Genomic DNA, 24,132 nt, shown 5'->3' with positions numbered 1-24,132 from the left:
ATAGTTGGTAATTACCAAAAAAAAAACATAGTAGACAAGCTTGATTTGATAACTGCTATATCCAATGTCAAGCAATTTTTATTTATTGGCTATCTACCTATTTACTGAAAAAAAAAAAAAAGCCGGTACCGTATATTGGCTTTAAACCTTCACCAATAATTATCGTCAGAATTGTGACTTCATGAGGCTCCACCCACTTTCGCCTCGTTATAATTCAGGATAACACTGGAGGCTACCATGGGCATTGTTGGATTAGAAAATTTAACTTCTGGCTATAAAAACTAATTTCTCGAGTAGTTGTAAGAAGTGCTAAATGATCCTCAAGGATCCCAGCAGTTGGCCTAAACGTTTAATTCATGTATATCACTGCTATGCTGTTGTGGCACTACTGCTACAGTAGTATTACTACGCTAGCACTAATACCCCACCCACATTTATGTATCGTTCCGCCATTCATAAAGTCTTTGGGTTTCGGAGCCGATGGAATTTCGGTCTGGTGGATGGGCGGGGCAACATTTAGTCAATAGGTGTTTGTTTACCTTGCCTACGTAATGAATGTTTTTCGTGACTCTTGGCTCGTAAATTGGCCATGGCGTCGGCTAGATCATTTTTACTCTATAAAAATTAAAACTATCGTGTTTAGGTTATTCATAATGCTGTCAAAATTTGTGTGTGGTTGTAAAATATACATATGTCAACTTTCAGCTACATCCGATGCTTTGACAAGGAGCAAAGTCCAAAAAACCGTGTTACAGAGACCCTGAATCTCATAGTAGGCTATCTTATCTTAGGCTGGTCACCAAGTCAGCCTGTTCTAGGAATATTTCTCGTTCGGTAGAAAATTACCCCTCCACCTCCCCCCCCCAACCCCCCCGCGTGGTAAGCACGTCAAAAACGAAATTGAGCGAGTCTGGTAGTATTTAGGCCTAGGAAAAAAAATTAGCGGTAGATCTAGTGTACCTATCCGCGGCGGCCCAGAGTATGGCAGTTGCAGTTTTTCTATGCAGTTTTACCTCCTGAGCAAGAATTTGAAGTAATATTTATTCGGACGACTCTAATTTACCTTTGAACTCTATCCTACGGTAAAGGGGATTCCCATTGGGAACCGGGTTTTGGGTGGGGACAAAACCCCAACTCTATCCTACGGTAAGGGGGACCCCCAGTGGAACCGGGTTTTGGGTGGGGAGAAACCACTTGGGGGGAGATTTTGCCGTGTTATTGTGGTATTCCCACATTTATCACTTTTAAAAACACGAAATACAGGCGGAAATAAGAACTCAAAACAAAACTAGCATAGTGGAGCTGTTCCACATCCATATTTGTCTACTACCACTACTACCACAACAATGAATCCTACTACGCATGCGCTAATGCTACTGCGCATGCGCTAACTGTAAGGGAGCTTTTGGCCTAAACTCGGACTTCTTAGTGAGGAAAGAAATGGGGGTTTACGGGAGGGATATATGTATTTAGCCAAACACGTTACAGTATGACCCCTACATTGCTACCGGACTGAGTGAAGGATTGTGGTAACAGGGTTCCCAGATTTGGCAGTTTCTCGCCAAATTTGGCTTTTTTTCCTAATTTGGTGGGTAAAATTTCACTTTGGCTGGTTAGTGGTATTTTGGCTGGTTTTCAAACACTTTCTATTTGAGCTAAACACTGATCCCACGTTTGAGGAATCTCTCCCCAGATTGGGAATTTTTGAAGGTTTTCAGGAAAATCTGGGGAATTTGAATAGGTTTTCAGTAAAAACTTGGTAACATTTAAGCAAAATATGTAGATGGAATTAAAATAAAAATCACACACACACCAGATGACCACAAAACAGGCTGCCGGATTCTCAGGGAACGAGCCTCATTTCAAAATTTCAATTCATTCTCGTTTTTTTTTCCTGCATTCTTATATTAGTTTATATTATCTAACTAAAACTATGATGCCGCTATACAAGCATATATATGATAAAAAATATGCATTTATAAAGATAGATATAACGCACATATATTTGCCGGTTATTTGGGTTGGTTTGGATTACCATTTGGCGGGATTTTGGCTGGTTTCATGGTAGACTTTGGCTGGTTGGTAGTGGTGTCATCTGGGAACCCTGGCTGGTAACCATACGTTGAGTTACATAAAAGCATTACCTATTTGTTTATTAAACATGTTATGTGATTCTATTGTTTATTCCTTTTCATTTTTCTTTTCATAGTATTTGTATTAATAACTGTTTTGAAATATCCCCACCTAATCATTTCACCATATATAACTTGAAATATTATGTTATAATTGAGGACAGACACCTAAAAATGCCTACGTGTTGATATAGAACTCAGTTTTAGGACGTTTCGATACCTACCTACCTACCTACCTGTTACGTGAAATTGCACATTGCGTTGCATATTACATACACACTCCCTATATCATTTATACACAAGTCAATCCCTCCCCTTTCCAGTATTCACGACTGGCTCTTTACGTTACACCATTTACAATGCATTTCTCACCGATACCAATACCTATATTAAAGTTTGCCATTATTATTATCAAACCTACATTTCAATATATAAATAAATATATAGTTTGCCATTATTCTTATAAAACCTACATTTCAATATATTCCATTATACACTTTTACAGACATTACAATTTACACCTCCCTTCCAGTTTCCTTACTATTACGCAGTTATGTATGGTTACTTTTTTACATTTTACAACACTTCCACACCCATCAAAGTTAGGTTTATATATCATTTTACCTACTGGGGGCCAAATCCCATCCCTCGGTTAGGCAACATACCCTTAGGTTTAGTTTCTTATATGTTGTTTACCTACTTGTTTTACTTCCTTGAAGGGGGTTACCCGGTTAGGCTAGGTTGGTTAGTTCTTCAAGGGTGGATACCGGGGGGGGGGGGGGTTACATTCCCTACTTGGTTACCTACTAGGTTAGGTTGGTTTAGGTTACATTCCTTAACTAGGTTAGGTTAGGCCCTTTAAGGGGGGGTACAGGGGGTGAAGCCCCCATGGTCAGCAATATTCCCTACTAGGTTAGGTTAGGTTAGGTTGGTTAGGTTACAATTCCTTACTAGGTTACGTTAGGCCTTTAAGGGGGGGTACGGGGGGGCGAAACCCACCTGGTCAGGCAATATTCCTACTAGGTTAGGTTAGTTAGGTTGTTAGGTTACATTCCTTACTAGGTTACGTTAGGCCTAGTATTTTCCTACTAGTTAGGTTAGGTTACGTTTCCTTACTAGGTTGGTTAGGCCTTTAAGGGGGGTAACGGGGGGGCGAAGCCCCCCTGGTCAGCAATGTTCCCTACTAGGTTAGGTAGGTTAGGTTGGTTAGGTTACATTCCTTACTAGTTTAGGTTAGGCCTTTAAGGGGGGGTTACGGGGGGGGCGAAGCCCCCCTGGTCATGCAAAATTCCCTACTAGGTTAGGTTAGGTTAGGTTGGTAGGTTACATTCCTTACTAGGTTAGGGTTAGGCCTTTAAGGGGGGGTACGGGGGGCGAAGCCCCCCTGGTCAGGCAATATTCCACTAGGTTAGGTTTGGGTTAGGTTACATTCCTTAACTAGGTTAGGTAGGCCTTTAAGGGGGGGGTACGGGGGGGCGAAGCCCACCTGTCTGGCAATATTCCCTACTAGGTTAGGTTGGTTAGGTTACATTCCTTACTAGGTTTCCGTTAGGCCTAGTATTTCCCTACTAGGTTAGGTTAGGTTACGTTCCTTACTAGGTTAGGTTAGGCCTTTAAGGGGGGGTGGGGTGCCCCGGGGGCGCGAAGCTGGTCCAGGCAATGTTCCCTACTAGGTTAGGTTAGGTTAGGTTGGTTAGGTTACATTCCTTACTAGGTTAGGTTAGGCCTTTAAGGGGGGGTAGGGGGCGGGGGGCGAAGCCCCCCTGGTCAGGCAATATTCCCTACTAGGTTAGGTTGGTTTAGGTTACATTCCTTACTAGGTTACGTTAGGCCTAATATTTCCCTACTATGGTTTAGGTTTAGGTTTAAGCGGTTCCTTACTATTTAGGTTAGGAGGCCTTTAAGGGGGTACTTTCGAAGGGCCCCCCTTGGGTCAGGCATGGGGGGGGTTCCCCTACTAGGTTAAGGTTGAGGTTAGGTTAATTCCCCCCTTACTATTAGTTTAGGCCTTTAAGGGGGGTACGGGGGGGCGAAGCCCCTGGTTTCCCCAGGCAGAATTTCCCTACTAGGTTTGGAGGGTTTAGGTTTAGGTTACATTCCTTACTATGGTTAGGTTAGGTTAGGTTGTTAGGTACCTTTCCTTAACTAGGTTACGGGGGGGTTGGCCCTTAAGGGGGTACGGGGGGGCGAAGCCCCCACCCCTGGTCAGGTAATGTTCTTCCCTACTAGGGTTAGGGTTGGTTATGGTTAGGTTGGTTAAGGTTACCATTCCTTACTAGGTTAGGTTAGGCTTTAAGGGGGTTAACAGGCAACCGGGGGGGCGAAGCCACCTTGTACAGGCAATTAGTCCCTCTAGGTTACCGTTAGGTAGGTTACCATTTCTTACTAGGTTACGTTAGGCCTTTAAGGGGGGTATTTTCCCTCTAGGGTCAGGGTTAGGTACCGTGGTCCTTACTAGGTTAAGTTTAGGCCATTAAGGGGGGGGTTCCCCTCGGCCCCCGGGTCAGGCCAATGTTCCTATAGTTAGGTTGTTAGGTTACATTCCTTACTAGGTTTAGGTTAGGGCCCTTTAAGGGAGGGTTACGTTGGGGGCGAAGCCCCCCTTTGGTCAGGCAATTATTCCCTACTTACCTTAGGTTAGGTTAGGTTTCGTTGGTTAGGTTAACTTCCTTACTAGGTTACGGTTAGCCTTAAGGGGGGGTAAATTTCCCTACTAGGGGGGGTTCAGTTGTTAACGTTCCCTTCTTTAGTTAGGTAGGCCTTTAAGGGGGGTAAAACACGGGGGGGCGAAGGCCCCCCTGGTCAGGCTATTTCCCTACTAGGTTTAGGTTTTAGGTTTACATTCCTTTACTAGGTTAGGTTTAGGCCCTTTAAGGGGGGGTACGGGGGGGTTTTCGAAGCCCCCCTGGGGGGGGGCTCAGGCAATAGATCCCTACTAGGTTAGGTTGGTTTAGGTTGGTTAGGTTACATTCCTTACTAGGTTACGTTAGGCCTATATTTTCCGCCTACTAGGTTAGGTTAGGTTTAGGCCTTTAAGGGGGGGCCCCCCGGGGTACGGGGGCGAAGCCCAAAAACCCTGGTCAGGCAATTTCCCTACTAGGGTTTAGGTTACTTCCTTACTTAGGTTTACTTCCCTTAACCCTAGGTTAGGTTAGGCCTTTAAGGGGGGGTAACGGGGGGGCAAGCCCCCCGGGTCAGGAAATATTCCCTACTAGGTTAGGTTAGGTTACATTTCCTTACTAGTTAGGTTTAGGCCTGGGGGGTATAACGGGGGGGCGAAGCCCCCCTCCCCCCCGGTCAGGCAATAATTCCCTACTAGGTTAGGTTAGGTTAGGTTGGGTTAGGTTAAACATTCCTTACAGGTTACGTTAGGCCTAGTATTTCCCTAACTAGGTTAGGGTTAGGTTAGGCCTTTAAGGGGGGGTAACGGGGGCGAAGCCCCCTGGTCAGGCAATATTCCCTACTAGTTAGGTTAGTCCTTACTAGGTTAAGTTTAGGCCTTTAAGGGGGGGTACTTGGGGCAAAGCCCCCCTGGTCAGGCAACATTGCCTACTAGGTTAAGTTCCCTACTAGGTAAGGTTTACATCCCCTGCTAGGTTAGGTTATGTTAGGTTGGTTTGGTTCTTTAAGGGGGGTTACAGCAGGCCCAACCCCACCCCTGGTCAGGCAACATCCCCTACAAGTTTAATTAGTTTTGTATATGCTAACTATGTTTAATTTGGTCTTTTGTATTTATTAAAAACAACTTTAGGCCCTATTACACATTTACCACCCAGGACTTAATCCCACCCCCTCCTGGGCCCGTTATATATGTATTTGTATTATTTCATATTTTGAACCCATCCCACATTTACATTTAGTTCCTTAACTACCCATTTACTTTTATTACCCTTAACATTGCCAACTTATCTTGTTAAGTGCTTGTTCATTTACCTCAGCCCCACCCTGCCTCAACCAATAGCATCAAGCATTTTTACTACTCCACCCCACCTCTCCTACCTGTTTTCTACGGTCTGGCCTCCTGCCACCTCCTAACGTAGAACTCCAACACTGTTGAATCTGCCGCCATGACATCCACTGCTGCATCTACTTCACGCTCGCCCCAGCCCCACCTCACCAGGAACTCTTTGCCAACTTCATGTAACAATTGTTACATGAGTTACAAAGATTTTTTCTGCCTTTTACTCAGTAATTATGATCGACTAATCGGTTTTTGCCAGGACCACGGCCTCCTGAGAAAGCAGGTCTTTTGCCCCCATTCAGTCACTCCAAGATACGGGAGGAGAATGTATAACTTCGTCGGGTACTTGGCTGTTGCTTATTTCAAGCTGCATTTTGAGGAACCCAAGACCCGCCTCCACGCATTCTTAAAAGCAGCTGCTGCTTTGTACCCTCCAACCCCTTTAAGGTAAGGTCCAAACATTATTCTTAATTATTATGTTTTAGGAAAGTGAGTGTTAGGCTTTTCGCCGAAAGTTGCGCCAAGGTATGTTACTATTCAGTGGGGTGCTGCTAAGACAACTCGTACCTTCCACCTTACCCCGCCCTCCCCCTGTGCGTTACCCCCCCCCCGCCGCCCTCCCCCCTTAGTGAACCATATGGCTCCGTGGTGTTTGGGGAATTTAAACATGGCGGCTGTGTTTACATCTCCTTCACCGTAACGAATACTTGGTACCTCCTTCCTGTAGGACCGTTCTTCGGTGACTTAGACTATGGCAATTGACATTTTCTATGTTATTTTAGTTGCTTTACAAGGGTTGTAAGGATATTTTTTTCGTTTGGTTGGAACTAAACTTTAATATACCTTTGAGTTTGGTGCGGCCTATTATGTAACTTTCAAAGGTCAATTACTGCTTAGTTACAGCCGGCCGAATGGATATTACTTTTAATCTTGTACAGTAACTCAAATAACATAGGAATCAGTCAATTGCCAATAGTCCTAAGCCACCGCGGATTGCTTCTGTAGAAATACCAATTATGCAAACCATGCCTCAGGATACTCCTAATCGCTTGGATGTGCGTTTGTACCTAGGTATGTTAAGAAAAATACAAATTTCTGTTTAATTTATTTATACCGTAAACAACTTTTGCATTTTAGATTTGTAAATAATCATTAGCCTATTTCTTAATTTTCCCTTTGAATGCCTATGATATTGGTTTTGTGTGCAAATAAATAATGAAGATAGGTAGTCGACTAACCTTACAATTCGGGGACCACAGTGGAAAAGCAAGATCTTTGTGGTGAAGAACAAAACAAGTGAAATTCAAGGTCATTAACCCCATTGATAGTTCTCATTCAGATTATGGCAAATGCATGGAATGTTTTCAAGCTAATGGGGTAAATGACTGAGCGGCAACATAGCGGCCACCGATCCCAGAATGCAGCCACCTTCCCATAAAAAGGGTAGATCTATATTACTATTCCGCAACGGCCTAGACTATGGCAGTTGCGGGTTTTCTATGCAGTTTTACCTCCTGAACAAGAATTTCAAGTCATATTTATTTGGACGACTGTAATTAACCCCCAGGGGCCAGTAATAAACACAGCGAAATACACTGGACGCCCCAGTCCCTAGTGGATGTCGTACTCGCAGTTACGTTCCTTGCAGTCCGTGCGGAACTATTCTTTAGATTTCCCCAATAAAGTACTTGAATTCGCTGCCTAGAGCATCAGTCAAGAGTTGTGGCCTAGCCAGGCAGCACACCGAGACCTCTATGCTAATCTCGAAGTACTAAGTGTTTTCTCCTGAATTACGAAATGACATAATTCAAGTGCTTTTTTGGAAATTGGGCGTTTTCCTAGAGAGGTGGCCGCTATGTCGCCGCTCGGTCATTTATCCTATCATGCAGTAACCTTAGGTTTGGATAGGTGAGGTTGGTAAGGTCATTTGCAAACTCAAAAGGTTGTCAGAAGCTTCCTATGCACTCAATAAAGCATAAAATTATAATTTCAATTCCAAAATGCTGTGATTTCAAATAAAATTTTACTCAATCTACATAAGGTCACATTTCTTTTCATTGAAATGTATACTACAGTTGATGGTTAATTTTTACTTTAACCCATATATAATTGATTTCTGTACTTGAAAATATGATTTTTTGTTTTACTGTGATCTTTGAACATTTCTGATGTACATTTCATTAACAATAACTAGTTTTAGAGATCCTGGACCACTTCCTCTAGGTAGCTATATATTTTACCCTGTTTCTCTTGACTCACTACCTAACCAAACCTATGCCACTGTAAATTAAAATGAATATGGTTTTGGTCTAATGTAACCTAACCTAGGCTGTTCGGTCTTTACTTGGCTATGGGGGTTTACCCCCCAGACTATACCCACATATCTACCTAGGGCACTGGGCTCATATTTACTTAGTGTGTGATATAACTTTAAATTTGCTCTTTAATCCCCCCCCCCCAAAAAAAAAAAAAAAAAAAAAAAACAAAAAAAAAAAAAAAAAAAAAAAAAAACAAAAACCCAAAAACCCAATTGTTCCCCTTGTAGTCTCTCATGATTGTAAGATATTCAAAAACTAGGCTTACTGATTTGTTGCTAAAATGAACACCAGAAACATTCAAAGCACACTGAAAATAATAATTAAATATCTCAACAGGAATAGTCTATGGAACAAGTGAAAAGTCAACACCAAAGGAATCATGACTAAGAACTGGAGTTTCTCTCTCTCTCTCTCTCTCTCTCTCTCTCTCTCTCTCTCTCTCTCTCTCTCTCTCTCGCTCTCTCTCTCCGTCTCTCTCTCTCTCTCGTCCTCTCCTGAGGCGGTCTCCAGTCTGCTCATCTCATCGGTCCTCTCTCCTCTGTAAGTCTCTCAGTGTCTCTCTCTCTCTCTCTATCTCTCTCTCTCTCTCTCTACTCTCTCTCCTCTTTCCAAGCTAATGAATTCCCAAATCCCACTTGATTGGTTAAACTTGGAACAAAATACTCACTGAGGTTTTAGCACTGTCAAATGTCACTGTCTGTGATAAAGAAGGCTTGTGCTTGAAGTGGTCTGTTGGCATAATACTAGTAGTATGTACGCTGTAATTAAGTCACTGAACTAAAGATTCAAGATTATTTATTCACTACCTGAACACAGATTTCTCTTTGGATGGTACATAACTCTTGGAAGTGGTCTGCAGTAGGTTTTTTTAATTTCTTGATTCTTTTCCATGTACCTTTGCTTCGCTGTCAGCTACCGCAAAAATAAATGAATCTAAATGAAACTCTGGGTTCTTTCTAGGCAAGATTCCAGGAGGGGAAGTGAGTTAAAATGCCTTTGTCTGCTCTGCTATTTTTCTGCTTTATTTGCTCTGCTCTTTCTCTTTTCCTCCCACTCCCAGTGATTTTTGTATACGCCAGCATTACCACGAGTAGACGATATGCAATTCTGATCAACTTGGTCAGTCTGAAGTGTCATGAATAAACAGATTACATGAAATTTCAAAAGAAAATTGTAACTATCAATAAATATTTTTGCAAACAAAACTTATAAACAAAATTGTACCAAGAAAATTTACCATGTGAATGTTTTCAGTTTAGCTTACTGAGGTACTCTGGAATGTTCTCCACTCAAAACTTGTTTCTCTATAGTGCTGTGGCCACCTCATGATCCTTGGACATTGCCTTGCAACATTGAATATATGCAAGTGGATTTTGCTTGGTCTGTATCATAAAACCTGTCTCCATATGGGTACAGATGGAATCTGTTTGGCGCTAAAATTACTATGTACATATGTATAGATGTATATAAGGCGGTCCCTGGATTATGACGGCTCCGGCTTACGACGTTCCGAGGTTACGACGCTTTTTCTTAAATATTCATTGAAAAATCCGCCCTGGGTTACGACGCTGACGCTTCCGACGCTCCGAGTTAACGACGCTTTTAAAAAACGCATACTATGATAAGAATCCTTTATAGTTTAGCACAATATATTAATAAAAATAAGTTTTTGGTTATATTACAACAAAAATTTTGAGGTTATGATGATTTTTGACACTTTTTATGTCGTATTTTTTAAATTTTTTTAGTGACGCCTCATATGCGGAACTAGTTTCCGAGCGAATGAATACACTAGCTTGGGATGCGCAGTTTATAACAGTCCAAAAGCACAAATAATGAAAAAATCATTGCTTGTTTCCAGTATACATAATTAACAAAACTAAGTTTCTGATTAGATTACAACGCAAATTCCAAGGTTACGACGGTTTTTTATGCTTTTTAACGATACCTCATACACAGAACTAGTTTTCTGCGGAGGGCGCATAAATTAATTTACGCTATTTAACTGTATGGTAACCATAGTCAAGGATAAGGAACGCTTTCTCAAACAGTATACATATCCTTTAATACAAAACAGCAAAATATAATTGAAACATTATTTCACTTAAAGAATCCATTTATACTCTACTTAGACTTGGATATAAAAACCATAGTTTCTCTCTCTCTCTCTCTCTCTCTCTCTCTCTCTCTCTCTCTCTTTGTATTTTCCGACGAAAATAATCACTAATTAGTGTATTTTGATGTTTATTTTCATGACTAAATACATTTTTATAATACAAAATTGATTTACTAATTTTCAAATATTAATTTTGATTAATACTGTATTAGTAAGTTTAATAAGTTGAAATGATATCACATAATAAAAATAATAATTCTCTCTCTCTCTCTCTCTCTCTCTCTCTCGTCTCTCTCTCCTCTCTCCCTCTCTCCTTCTCTACTACAAAGATGTATGTTTTTTTGTATGATAAATAAATGATTTACTATTTCAAATATTAATATTAATTTATACAGCAATAATATCAATTCATTAAAGAAAATACCATAGTGAATTAGTAAGATTTTAGCTTATATATTTAAAAAATTATGGAAGAATGAAGGAAATCCCAGTCTTCTTTCAGTAACCTTTTCTCGAACTCCAGGTACTAAAACTGTCAGATATATCAAGTTCTGTGACAGCCAGGAGGGGGAAGAGCTGCTGTGTTGCAATCAAGTGCTCATGAAATTCCCCCCACCCTCTCTCTCTCTCTCTCTCTCTCTCTCTCTCTCGCTCTCTCGTCTCTTCTCTCTCTCTCATTTACTGAGACTCGAGATTTTTTATGTACTTGTACTATTTGTTTTTAATACTTTCAAATAATAATAATAATAATAACTGTAATTACAAAATTCATATGTGATGGTATTTTAAAGAAATACAATACGCACTAATCTATCCATGTCACTTTTAATTAAGGTTAACTCTCTCTCTCTCTCTCTCTCTTTTTTGCCACACAAGATAATAATGTGTCATAGTGGTAACTCCCTCTCTTTCGCTGGAAGCGTTATAAGTATTTTTTGAGAGAACAGAGAGAGATAATCACTCTCTCTCTCTCTCTCTCTCTTTTACCGAGATGAAAGAATTTTTATGGTACTAGTATGTAAAATGTTTATTGATAATTTGTTAATTATAAAACTTTAATTACAAAATTCATAATGGTCGTATTTTAAAGAGATGAAAATGACCTTTCCATTTCACTTGTAAGGATAATTCCTCTTTCTTACTGAGATGAGAGAATTTTTATGGTAGATGCACGTGTTTATTATATTTTCAAATAATAATAATTATAATAATAGAAGTAGTAATAATACGATAACTAATTTCAAAAGAAAATTCTTCCCTTCGTCTTTTTCTGTATCAATTTCCCTACCTCATAACTCCAGTGACACTCGGAGCTGGGAAAGTAACAATGCCATACAATGGTCAACGAATTTAATGGTTTTATGTAATCCCTCTCTCTCTCTCTCTCTCTCGTCTCTCCTCTCTCTCTTCTCTCTTCTCTCTCTTGTATTTTAATGAAAATATACAATAATTTGTGAATACACAGTGTTGCACATGAAAAAAGTAAATTAGTGATAATTTTAGAGATACGGCCCTAAGAAAAATTGCAAATTAGTGAAATTTTCCCTGTGGGCATGTTTTCAACAACGTCGTTCCGGCTTACGACAATTTTCGGGTTCCGACGCGTCTTAAGAACGGAACCCCCGTCGTAACCCGGGGACTGCCTGTATATGTATATGTGTACTTATGTACAGTATATATAGTATATATATTATATACACATCCATCCATATAACCTTGGTAGCTCTTCATTTGCCCCTTGCAGATTGGTATCTGACTCTGCTAGCTCTTCTGGTATGGATGTCCAGAAATCCCCCTGACCCACTCTTCTGTTTGCAAATGTTTAGGTAGCTTCCAAAATGGAATGTGACTGCAGCCTAACTCAGGCACCAGAGAGCCCATAAGAGAAACCTCAATTCAATATTGTATTCTCAAGACTGGAGACATTAGCTTTAGCCTTTTTGCATCTTATCAGGCTCTCACAGAGCTTCCTCTTGTTGTCATTCATGAGTTTTTGGCAAATTCTGAACCTCTGCCAGTTTCTGACAAAAGATTTGAGTAACTCTTGGTCCCCTACCTCCAAGAAATTGTTAGTTGGGGGAGGCAGATGGGTTGTGCCCCATACCATCCCTGTGGCACTATCTTTGAGAACGTGACATCTTATACCAGTGTTGGGGTCTGTTTGGAGCACCAGCAGATGTAGCAAAGTGGCAGTGTCCAGGACACCCACAAGTCCTTGGCACATTCTTCTTAGGATCTGTGGTGGCTTACCAAGAGGTTGTGTAGTCTTTTAAGCTTGTCTCATACAAAAACAAAAAGCATCTCTCCTAAGGTACATATAAGTAATACGGCCCAGGTTGAATGATAAGCAACTGGTGCCTTCTCCTTTCTTTATCTGCAAGGTAGTATCATAGATGTTTGTATTGGCTGGTTTGTGATGCAAGTAGACTTAATAATCAGACATCCTATTTTAGAGCCTCAGCTTACGTATTAGGTGTGACTCCCTCAGCTCTCCCTTTGGAAAGGGGGCCCCCTAGTAATAAAGCTATTACATGAACCTATCAATTCAGGGTTGACTCAGATACTATCTACTCTCTGACCTGTGCTACCCTGTCTCTGTGGCAGCACAGTTTGTAGGAAAACTTCGGAGAAGCTCATGTGTCATCCATTTTGAGGAGAGTGATAGTGATGTGTGCAAACTAGTAGTTATTTAGGGATACAGACGTACTGCATTACGTTTGCCTCAGTTGTTCTGAGCCACGCATCAGTTCTTCTGTTATCCTATGTTCACCTGGTAACATCTTTTAAGCAGAAGACAACCCTCATCCCTCATACTCGGTTTTCCCCGCTACGTATTACCTCATATTCATCACCTTGTGACAATTATTCCTTTTTGTAATAGTGGGTCTTCCTCTTCCGCTACTACTTATCTAAAGTGAGATAACCTGGTAATAGAATAGCTCAGGCTTCTCGGTAATCACCTCTCAAGTGTTGTGCAGACGGCACCGACTTTTGTCACGCTTATGTGGTGACTTCATGTAAGAACCCTCTACCTTCACCTCCCAGTTGTCCGGTACTTACTTCGGGCATTCTGTGATGCCATTGCTGATGTTCTATGGTATGTTGCCTTCCCTGGCATTTTTTCACCTCACTGGCATAGTCCGTATATTGCCATTTTCTTCTGTCTGAGTTCCTCCATGTAGACTTTACAGGATTCTGCTGTGATTTGGTTTATTCTCCTTTAGTATTTACGCAGTGCTTATCTTGCATTGTTCTGTTTTCACTTCCTTTTGCTAAAGATGGATCTGTTGACCAGCACTCGAGTAAGAAGTTGACACTGATTATGGTAGGGTGCATCATATATCATGGAAGAAGAGCCAGTGGGAAATGGATGAACAGTGTTAAATAGTTCTGTACCTAACACAAACAGTGTACATATTTGTGCTGGCATGTTGCTGGCTTAATCTAAGCAACAGAGGCAATCTTGGAAGTTTATCCATTAAACAACAGAGGCAATCTTGGAAATTTATCCTTTAATGCTGGTTCTCAGATGCTACTACATCTATTTCCAGTTTTTGAAGCTGCTTAGAACTGGGTTCATTCAAAATAATGATAATTTTCATGGTAAAATTAATTATTTGGATACTTTACTGTTAAAAGTGGAAAACCACCCAGCCTCTTCACATCATAGTGGGTGGCTGGGAAGAATTCTGACGGGGAAGAATTCTGACGAACATAAAAATTCCAGCACCACCTGGTGGGAAATAAGTGATTACAGAGACAGTCCTAGCAGGTTTGCCAAGCATTATTTTAAAAAATTTTGTATGCTGGTTTCACCTAATGGCACGAAGATATAAGCTATCTTTAACAGTAGATAAGTGTTCAAAAAATAATTTTATCATGAAAATTATTGTTTTATCTTAAGTGAGCCTTTGTTTTCCTATTTTTAGAGTTTGATTAGGTCTAAGATCCTTTTTGTTGGGAATTAGCTGCATTAAGTAGAAAAAGAAAATCTTTACCAAATTTCACTTGTTGAAGTAATGTAGTACAAGTTACCATCATATTAAAGTCGTCGTAGATTTGTTTTTTCTGACTTTATTAAGCTTTGTGAACACTGCCTTTTTTCTCATATTCAGGGAAGAAGTGTGTTGAAGAAGCATTATACCAAAATACAGTACCACTGACAGTTTTCAACATTTTAAGGCAAATATTTTCTTATGCGAGACAAGGTTAGTGTCTGCAATATCCCCACCACAATGCTTACAACTTGAAGATAGGAACATCATAGATTTAGAACCTACCATTTTTTTTCCTTTACTTCCTGGAAGTCTTCAGCTTGTTAAAATAACATCAGCAATTGAGTGAATCTGATATTTGGATATTGAAGGAAAGAAATTTTGTTGTCCAACCCTATCATCCAATGAAAAAAAACTGTAACCCAGCAGAATAGTTGTCTTCCATTTAGTAAACTGGAAAGATATTAGAATCTAGACTCTTAAGAATTGATTTTTTTTATACTGCTGAAACCCAAAAATCTAAGGTCTGTAATGTGCAAATGCAGTCAATATATTAATTTATCTACTATATAATGTTTATAAGGAACAGCAAAAAACTCATACTGAGGATAAATTTATTGCACAATATCACTGAGAACTGCAGAACTTATTGGTCTTTGGTACAACTTGATTGACTAGCTCTGCTCTCTGTAATAAATGATTGCCACGGGACACAATGAAATAATTGTATCCATTATGAATTTATAAAAAATAAAGACTTTTGAAGATTCATAAAAATTTTATATTCATATGGATTTTCTAAATCAACAGATGTCAACTAATGATTCATGTTGAATTAATGTTTTGATTACAGCCATTTCTATCAACAATAAAAAAATGAAAGTGGTTATGTACTTATATTTGTAAAAAGATTAGCTTTCATGTTGGTTGCTCTCATGACATGAGCTTACACCTCAGAAACATAGGTTTTCTCAAAATCAATCCACTAGCATTTTTGGTAGTAGTTCCAGTGTACTAATTCAATAAAAAATTAATGTGGTATTCTAAGTAGAAGCCAAGACAGCTTGAACATTTTCTACAATGAAAGAAAAAGACTGAGCTTGATTTTTAGAAAATCTGTTACAATGACTGAGCTTAATATAATTAAAAACTCTATGTTACAAAGGATAAATGTCTTATGAATTAGTCATACACATGTTGTATTATTCTTTTGCATCTAAAAGTTCATGTACATACTGCTTTGTAAAATTTTAAAATATCATTACCTAGTAAATAATTTATATTAATAATTACTAAAAGGTGGGGCATATGTCAGGCAATTGCTGTCACAGTTTAGTATGTATGCTGCAACTACATAGTAATGTGAGAAAAACAGTAATAACTTGCAAGTAAGTGAAATATAAAAATCCCTGACACTTTCAAATAACATTACTTAAAGGAAAAACTCTATAGAAAACTACTTGAAACTGGTGATGTTTACCACTGAACAGGTGTCTTTGCCCCCAACAAAAATGGCTTTTAAAAAATTCATTTTCAGTCAATACAAATTATATAACCAATCTTGGACCTGAAGTTTATAATATGTGGTATACACTGCTTTATGTAAAAACTAAAACCAAGAAAGATGCTACCAAAAACTTCTAACTATGAGAGAATGGTGTGAAATTATTTTTAACTGCTATTCAATATATATAAAATTAAATAGACATAAACTGAAGATGGGAAAACCTGAAGTAAAAGATTGAGAAACCATTAGAGCTACAGTAAATTTATATTATTTCAACATGATTAATGAGCTCGTACCACCAACATAAAAACTAGATTATCAAGTTTAAAAAATAACAATATAAGTGGCATACATTATAGGATTATTTTTATTCCTTTGAACTATGACAAATAGCAAGTATAAAGTTAAACTATGCAAATACTAACCTTACTAGCAAAAGCTTATTTGGCAACAGCTGAGCTATTGATGTAATAAATTTGCCATCCCAGTCTAAAAATTTTCAGCCTTTTTATGTCTGTCATTACTGCAGTATTCTATACTCGAGATTTAAATTTCCAAACATCAGTTAACAGAAAAAAAATTACTCATACTGTATCGTCCTCTGGTTTTAAAGCCTATATTTTATCATTTATAACACTGATGTGATAGTATCTATATAACAACCTAGCAAATTAGGCTGAGAGATGTATTCCTTAGGTAGCAAGTAAAGGCAGATTACGACATACTATATATCCATTTAGAGCTTTGAAAAACCATACGGGACACAAACAATACCTCTTAACATACAGTGTATGATTCTCTAAAATGAAAGGTATTTAAACTTTTTTTTTTACCAAACCTTTTAATTAAAAAAGTTTTGTACTGATGAATCTGTCATCCAGTTTCTCAGGTATCAATATTAAATGGCATCCTGAAGCCAACATACTCTTGATAATTTCCTTCTAAAAGAAAGGGTTATTATTATTATAAATAAAATAGTTTATCAAACAATTAAATTGATTTAGCTCTCACCGGGTAGCTCAAGGGATTTGGTCTATTAGTAATGAATTTAGATTGTACTTACTAAATTACAACTTTTAAAAGTTTTTATACTATGGTTCAGTGAAATTGACTGAGATTTTTACCAAATTTCTATGATTGTTTAATCTGGGTTTTCTTTACATGCAAAATACAGAAATCTTATCATCAGCATTATTCATAATGTATCAGTACTGGGTAAAATCATAATGAGCTGCTGAAATATGTTGAATATATTACAGACTGCAGAAATGTATAAGCATGATCTCATATATTGAAGATAATTTTGTTGCTACTTTTTGAAAATCTTATGTAACTTGAGAAAAAAGGAAATGTCCCATTCATAATTATCAGTAGTGTTGTACATAAAATGGCTATTTTGCCAGAGCCTTGAAAGCAGGGTCATTGTATTCCCCATTGCTTTTATAATTCATTGTAGGCCCTGACTTGACTGCTCTCTTGCTGCCTTTCTGCATGTAAGATACCAACATGATTGTAGGAACTCTATGTGGTATGAAGGTTAGTTCTGAAACGATTTTAAACCACATCCAAGCCCTGAGTCCAAGATTGCATTTTTCTTAGCAACTTTGTTGCCTTCACCCATATCAAACTTTTCATTGTAGACTCCTAACCATCTTTAATATTTTGTTTTCTTTCTAAAGCCCGGTCCACACTGTCGAACTTTGCCCAACAGACTTTGTTCAATGTGACGTCAAAAGCAGAGAAACTGTGGATAAGGTTCTGACTTTTCCCGCTTCTGACATCACATTGGACAAAGTCTGTCGAGCAAAGTTCGACCGTGTGGACGGGGCTTAAACATTATTTCTCCTTTGTCTTGCAGATCCTATGTATAATTATAATTTATCTTTTCCCAATCTTTATTTATAGTTTATTTATGTATTTCATATTTAATGATGACTAAACACAGTCTTACATCCAAATAACTGTCATGGTCATTGCCAAGTTGATCTTAAAAATTACTTTGCTAATAAGTAATTTCAAAGTTACTTGAACAACCAGTCTCAGCAATTTGTTAGGCTGTGTTTTTCATTTTTTCCTCAGAATTTGCCTATTGCAAAATAAAAATGATTTTGAGTGATGAGACTAAACTCAAAAGTTTTTTTTACAATAAATAATATGGATTAATCAAATAATTTAGTTTTTATTATATTAATCAATGTTCACTATTTACTTGTGGACCAGCCACAGACATTTAATTTTTTGTAAAGTAATTCTAATCTATTCCAATTTTGAAATTTAGGGAAGAGCTTCAAGCTCTTTCCATTCCTTGGTCAGGCTATGCTATCCAACAGTCCTACGCAAACAGTACTTGAAAATAATTTTATGCCCATCAGCCATACCATTACAAACAAAAGGCTGGTGCTTTCAAATTAATTCTGGAAATACAATGTTGGTGATCCTCACATTATATTGCCAGAGAAATAGAATAAACAAGAAAGAAAAATTGTATATCCTACCTTTGGTTCATAACAGGAACATGCACTACATTGCTATCTAATGATATGCCAAGAAAGGAGGTCTGAGCATAATATAAGTTCCTTGTTGTAATATCAGTAATTCAGAAATAGAAGTACAAAACTGCACAATAAAAAGTTGAAACCAAGAAAGTTCTATAAGTATATAGAATTAGGCATTCAAGTTGCATGTTCTTTTAAGCTCACAATATCTGTTTTAAAGTCTGATTGATTTTTCCTTTTATATGGTGCTATTTTGTGCTTCAGGAGTTACAAAACAACGGCCTAAATTCTTAAATGTCCATAGAGTATAGATGGTACATACATTAGAATGATTATCTTCAAATATTCCCTACTTGACATGGGGGTACCTTGTACGTACTATTCACAAGTGATTTGTTAAATAGTGAACAAATGGTCCTCCATCTCTATGCAATATTAACACCATCCTTTCAAGTGTTTGCTGTTACTTGAACTACTACCAGTGCTTGGTTAAAATTATAAAGTAAAATATAGCAGATTGTAAGGCATGACCTTGGTATATATAAAGCATGAAATTAAATGTGACAACAAAAACCACTTTCAGATACTGATATCATTTAAGACACTTCAAAGTTTTGAAAAAGGTTATATAGAAGCTAGCTGCATGCACTGTACAACACTGTAACATTACTGTGTTCTTAGTCACTCAGTATTTTAGTAAAAACATTGAGGCAGTTTCTTGTACCCAGTGATTTCAGGTAATCTAAAGGTCTATTTTTGCACTAATTAAACTAAGATAATTGGCAACTATAGCACTAGCTCAGTATTTTCCAGCTCTGAAATTATCACCTGTGCATGTAAAATATCATTCTTAATCTAGACTACTGTGATGAAATAGTAATTCAGCAATTAATGTTAATTAAACAGTCACAATGAATCCATGAAAATGACACTAGCCTGGGTTTTGTCATTCAATTTGCTTACAAATAGTCAGGTGCATCTGACATGCAACAGTGCCCCCACATATGTAATTATGCTCTTGTATCAAAGACATTGCTGTAGAATAGAATGGCATAAATTCCAATGTTTGATTACTTTCTTTATACAGACTTGTTGTTGTACCAAGTATGATATATGCTATGGTAAGAATAATTTCATTTTGAAGTAAAACCAGTTGGCTGATTAATTTTCCAATGTTTTTGGGCACCTCCTTATTTAATAACTTTAAAATATTACCTTTTATAGAAAAATATAATGCCCTTACTAAATTTTGGTTGAACATAAATGTCAAAGTTCACCTTTACAATGGTGATGATCACTTTGAAAAAAAAATTGTTGGATCTTCAAATCATTCTCTTAAACTTACTTTACTAGACATGAACATTTGAATACTTTGTGTAATTGCTGCAACTTAAAAAGCCTTATGCTATGCTTTACTTGAAAATTGGGTTATTTCTGTTAAAAAATCTACTTAGAAATCATAATTGATTGCAATACTTCATTTACAATATAGTATACAGTTATATAAGAATTTTTTAAAAGATGAGACACAGATTCATGCAAGCATGACAGAGTGATGACAAAGCACTAAATAAAAATAAATATGTATATATGTATATATATTGGGCATTAAAGTCTTCAATAATGTGCTGCTAAGTTGACTTTACAAAGGCGATTTAAGTATTTGGGCCGTAAAAAGAAAAAAGTTAGGCAGAGCTTTTAACAGTATATAAATCAGTCATTAACCTATTAAATTACAATATGATTATAACATGTAGAAAGATCACATTGCAATGCAAAGATACTGAAAGCTATCTGAGACATTGCTGCAACAGTACAAAATGAAATGACAGGTACATTACCATAATAAAAAGTCATGAGAATGGTCACTGTAATCACATCAAACTTCATTCATTCTTCATTACATAAAAACAATACTGATAAATATATTTCTCTTTAAACATAATGGTCACAGTCTTGAAGCACTGATTTACACAACTCTTTACTATGAGTTTAATGTTATCACATTCATTATTGTTGAGAGGTATTTAATTGTAAGGTAATATACATTGTTCCTCTGATATCGTTGTCATAAAAATGCTTTTGTTATTAACAAGGTTTTTCATAAACACCCAATGCAGTATATGTTCTTTGAGCATTATCAAGTTGACTGGTTGGGGCATCGCTTACGTTGGTTAGGTACTTCTAACAGTTTGGAAAATCCAAAGCAACAAGATATAAAGAAAGGCATACAATTTTTCCATCCATTTCTATGAAAACAATTAACACTTAAGCAAATTCTGTTGAAGGCCAAGTTTTTAAGTATTCAAGTAGCAACTGACATTGCTATATACACTATATGTATTACAGTGTTACTTATTCCTCAATTCAGCTGTTGATGCAAATGTATTATCCATTCTGTATATCAAATATTTATTTATTTCATATTCCAAAATATCAGCAATAAGTAGCAGTTAATGTTGATTATAAGTTCATGGAAGTTAAATACTAATTGATTAAAAAAAACTTACTTGTCTGTATTTTACTTTCCAAAACTTTCAAGCCCACAACTCACCTGAGTCAGAATAATTTACTTTATTGGATGTTCCTGGCTTTTATTCTCCCCCTCCCCCACTTTTTTTTGTGTTAAACAAACGGCTAAAAGTGAATTACAGTATTCTGAAAGCAACTGCTTTACATACTTTTGAAAAAAAAATTTTTTGCATTTAATTAGTTTTTGAGAGGTAATAAAGAAGAAACAAATCTTTATTAAAGAAGGAACAAATCTTTATCGGAAAGTACTAGTAAACTCTCAAATTGCCTTTGATTTTACAACAGCTTTATATTTGCCAATACGCATTCTCTTGTGATCACCAATGATTATGGGGTAAACCTTAAATAACAGAATGCTTCACTTCACTAATTATTAAGTGAAGAGAAACAATTATAGTTGTTTAGTTTATTAAAACCCCTCAAATTTTTAGTATTATGGACTTGCATGTTTTATTGCTCTTTGTATTCTGATGCAGCAATAACTTTCTTATGAACAATTATAATTACTGAAAATATAGTCTTAAGTTTTTAGTGTCAAACGTACAATACTCTTATTTTTGTTCTTTATTGCTCTGGAAACTATGATGCCAAACTTAACATTGCAAATAAACAATACTTTGTTACAGAAATTTAGAATTCATGGTGCAGTCAGCAGTAAATAAGAAAATCTACTGTTCCATAAAACTTAAAAATATATGTATATATGTAGTATATGGAAATGGAAACCTTGGTACAGACATTACATATGGTTACAAAAATAGTCACTGAATATGATGGACTGTAATAAGAAAATAACCCAGATATACAGATATACAATGAAAATTATTAGTCAAAAGACTTGTTTAAAAGAGAAAATAAAAGCAGATAGAAGAATGGGTTTTTTCAGGAACCAACTGTCCTATCCTAAGTTAAAAAGAGTTAAGCATCTTAAACATATGATAAAGGTACCCTATACTTCACAACTGATGCTAGAGCTACATCTACTTTTAACTTGTATGATTTTTTTTTAATTCATTCCATAAGTCTGCTCCTATATCTAACGTATCATTACATAACTAATAATATACAGTAATAACTACAAGGTACGTACAGGTACAATAACAAAAATGTAAATTGAATTTATTTGTAAATGTGTCATTACTATCTTAATACTGTATAATGTAATTCATAACCTTTAAAGAACTGTACAACGTTTTACTGAGTGAAAAGCGCACCAACAGATGCAGAGGAAAAATAGGAAATCAAATACTAAATTAATTTTACTCCTAGGGTAGTTACAGTGTTATCACCAAATACAGATAGATCCTAGGGTAATTACAGTGATATCACTAAATGTAGATAGATCCTATGGTAGTTACAGTGGTATCACCAAATACAGATACGTATATCCTAGTGTTGTTACAGTGATATCACCAAATGTAGACACAATGCACAGCAAATAACTGTATTCTTCAGTGTTTCAATACATGATGACCATCTGGTATTTTATCACTGTCTTGACTTCATAAATTAGATTTCTGTTAATGATCATAAGTTGTTAAACATCTTGCAAGTTCCTAAATGGTTCTAAACTTACCACTGGGCACAAGCAGAATCCATCCTGGCATGTTTCTTTCTTTTTCTGTGAGGATTCACTAACAATTCAATGTGTAGTTGCATATTAAACATTCTAATACAGTCAGCACCAACAGTTCAACTTCACTGCTTCTCAAATAATGCAGTAAAGATCTATTCTTTATATGCAAGGGTGAGCGACTTGTTGAGATAAGGGATACAACTGCGGCTACATGCATCATATCATACAGTGTCATCTGGAAAAAAAAAACATAAATATGTTAAACATATTGTATTATGAATGTCTAGAGTAATTATCAAGATTAGGGAAACATAATCCAAAATTCTAAAGCTTGTGGTAATAATGATTCATCAAAACTACAAAATCTTTTAAAGGTAAATCCCTCACCCACCTTCCAAATAAAAGGAAAAATGCTTGTATAATGGTATCAACTAATAGTATCCAGTTCTGTATCTACATACGTATATAGTACTATGTTCAAAATTAGGGCTGCTTTGTCACCATACTCTTTCCATTACAATACATATTTAGATTCACTGTACTTGTAATAAATCGTTGCAGTTCACGTAACTAAAAAAAATCAAAGTGCATAAAAAATGAAGATTATCAAAAGAAATTAAGAGAAAAAAAATTGGGGGGGGGGGGGGGGGGCACATTAGAAACTTATGAATCTCTGTATGCCCATTCCAGTCTAGGTGACTGGTTGATGCTGATTTGGTACACAGTTAATCATTTGTTAAAGATAAATATTTTGTTCATGCAAGAGCAGAACTCTGGTTTATTGATACATGAAAAGAATATTCATGAACATGAATATCTTGTTTATACATGAACAGAACTGCCACTGTTGTGGAAATGCATGACTTGAGCATCATTAAATGTTGCTACTAAGCTCTGCTCATAACTATTAATATGGACAGTTTGCATTTTATATTTTACCACTTATCTTCCCAATAGCCACTTACCATTAATGTTGATAGCAATCATTCTATTTAACATCAGTGGCTGTTAAAAGTGAAAGATGATTATGCAAGGTAGGAGCTTATATGAAAGCTAAAACCCAACTTGTCTTTATTGTGAGTTCTTGCCCAAAAAGATTTTTGGCTTCAGTTCTGATTATTTTGGTCTCAAATTACAGTAGTCTGTTGTTTATCTATTTTCACCCTATCTGGAACTGGACATTATCTGGAGGATCCCCAGCACCACACTATTTGTAAAATGTACATACATACACTTCATAATTTAAAAATGCCTTTGGGATGATTGATGATGTTGTACAGGCAGAAAGATGCATTGGTAACAATGCTTAGATTCAAAAGCATACTATGAAAGGGTTATTATTTGGGAGGTAGGCCAGAGAAAGAGTTGGGGGGAGGCTTTGTCATCTTGAGAGCTTTGGTAACTTCTATTGACTTAAAAGCGCTTTATCATTTTAACACATCATCACATATCCCTTTGTTTATTGCTTTTAACTGACTGAGACAGATACATAATCAGCAC

General features: G+C 36.9%; 1 protein-coding gene across 4 annotated transcripts in view; it reads right to left on the bottom strand.

Moving 5' to 3' along the window:
- Positions 1-15,122: 15,122 nt before the first annotated feature.
- LOC135215102 (ubiquitin-conjugating enzyme E2 W-like) overlaps positions 15,123-24,132 on the bottom strand; it is a 405,544-nt gene continuing 396,534 nt past the window's right edge. For all 4 annotated transcript variants that reach the window (XM_064249568.1, XM_064249577.1, XM_064249573.1 and 1 more), the window contains one exon: positions 15,123-22,867. In XM_064249568.1, the coding sequence (XP_064105638.1) occupies positions 22,854-22,867 (14 nt within the window). In that variant the 3' untranslated portion in view covers positions 15,123-22,853. The remainder of the gene's footprint in view (positions 22,868-24,132) is intronic.

The sequence above is a fragment of the Macrobrachium nipponense genome, chromosome 19 (assembly GCF_015104395.2).
Source record: "Macrobrachium nipponense isolate FS-2020 chromosome 19, ASM1510439v2, whole genome shotgun sequence".
Lineage (NCBI taxonomy): Eukaryota > Metazoa > Arthropoda > Malacostraca > Decapoda > Palaemonidae > Macrobrachium > Macrobrachium nipponense.
This window is presented reverse-complemented; position numbering and strand designations above follow the sequence as displayed.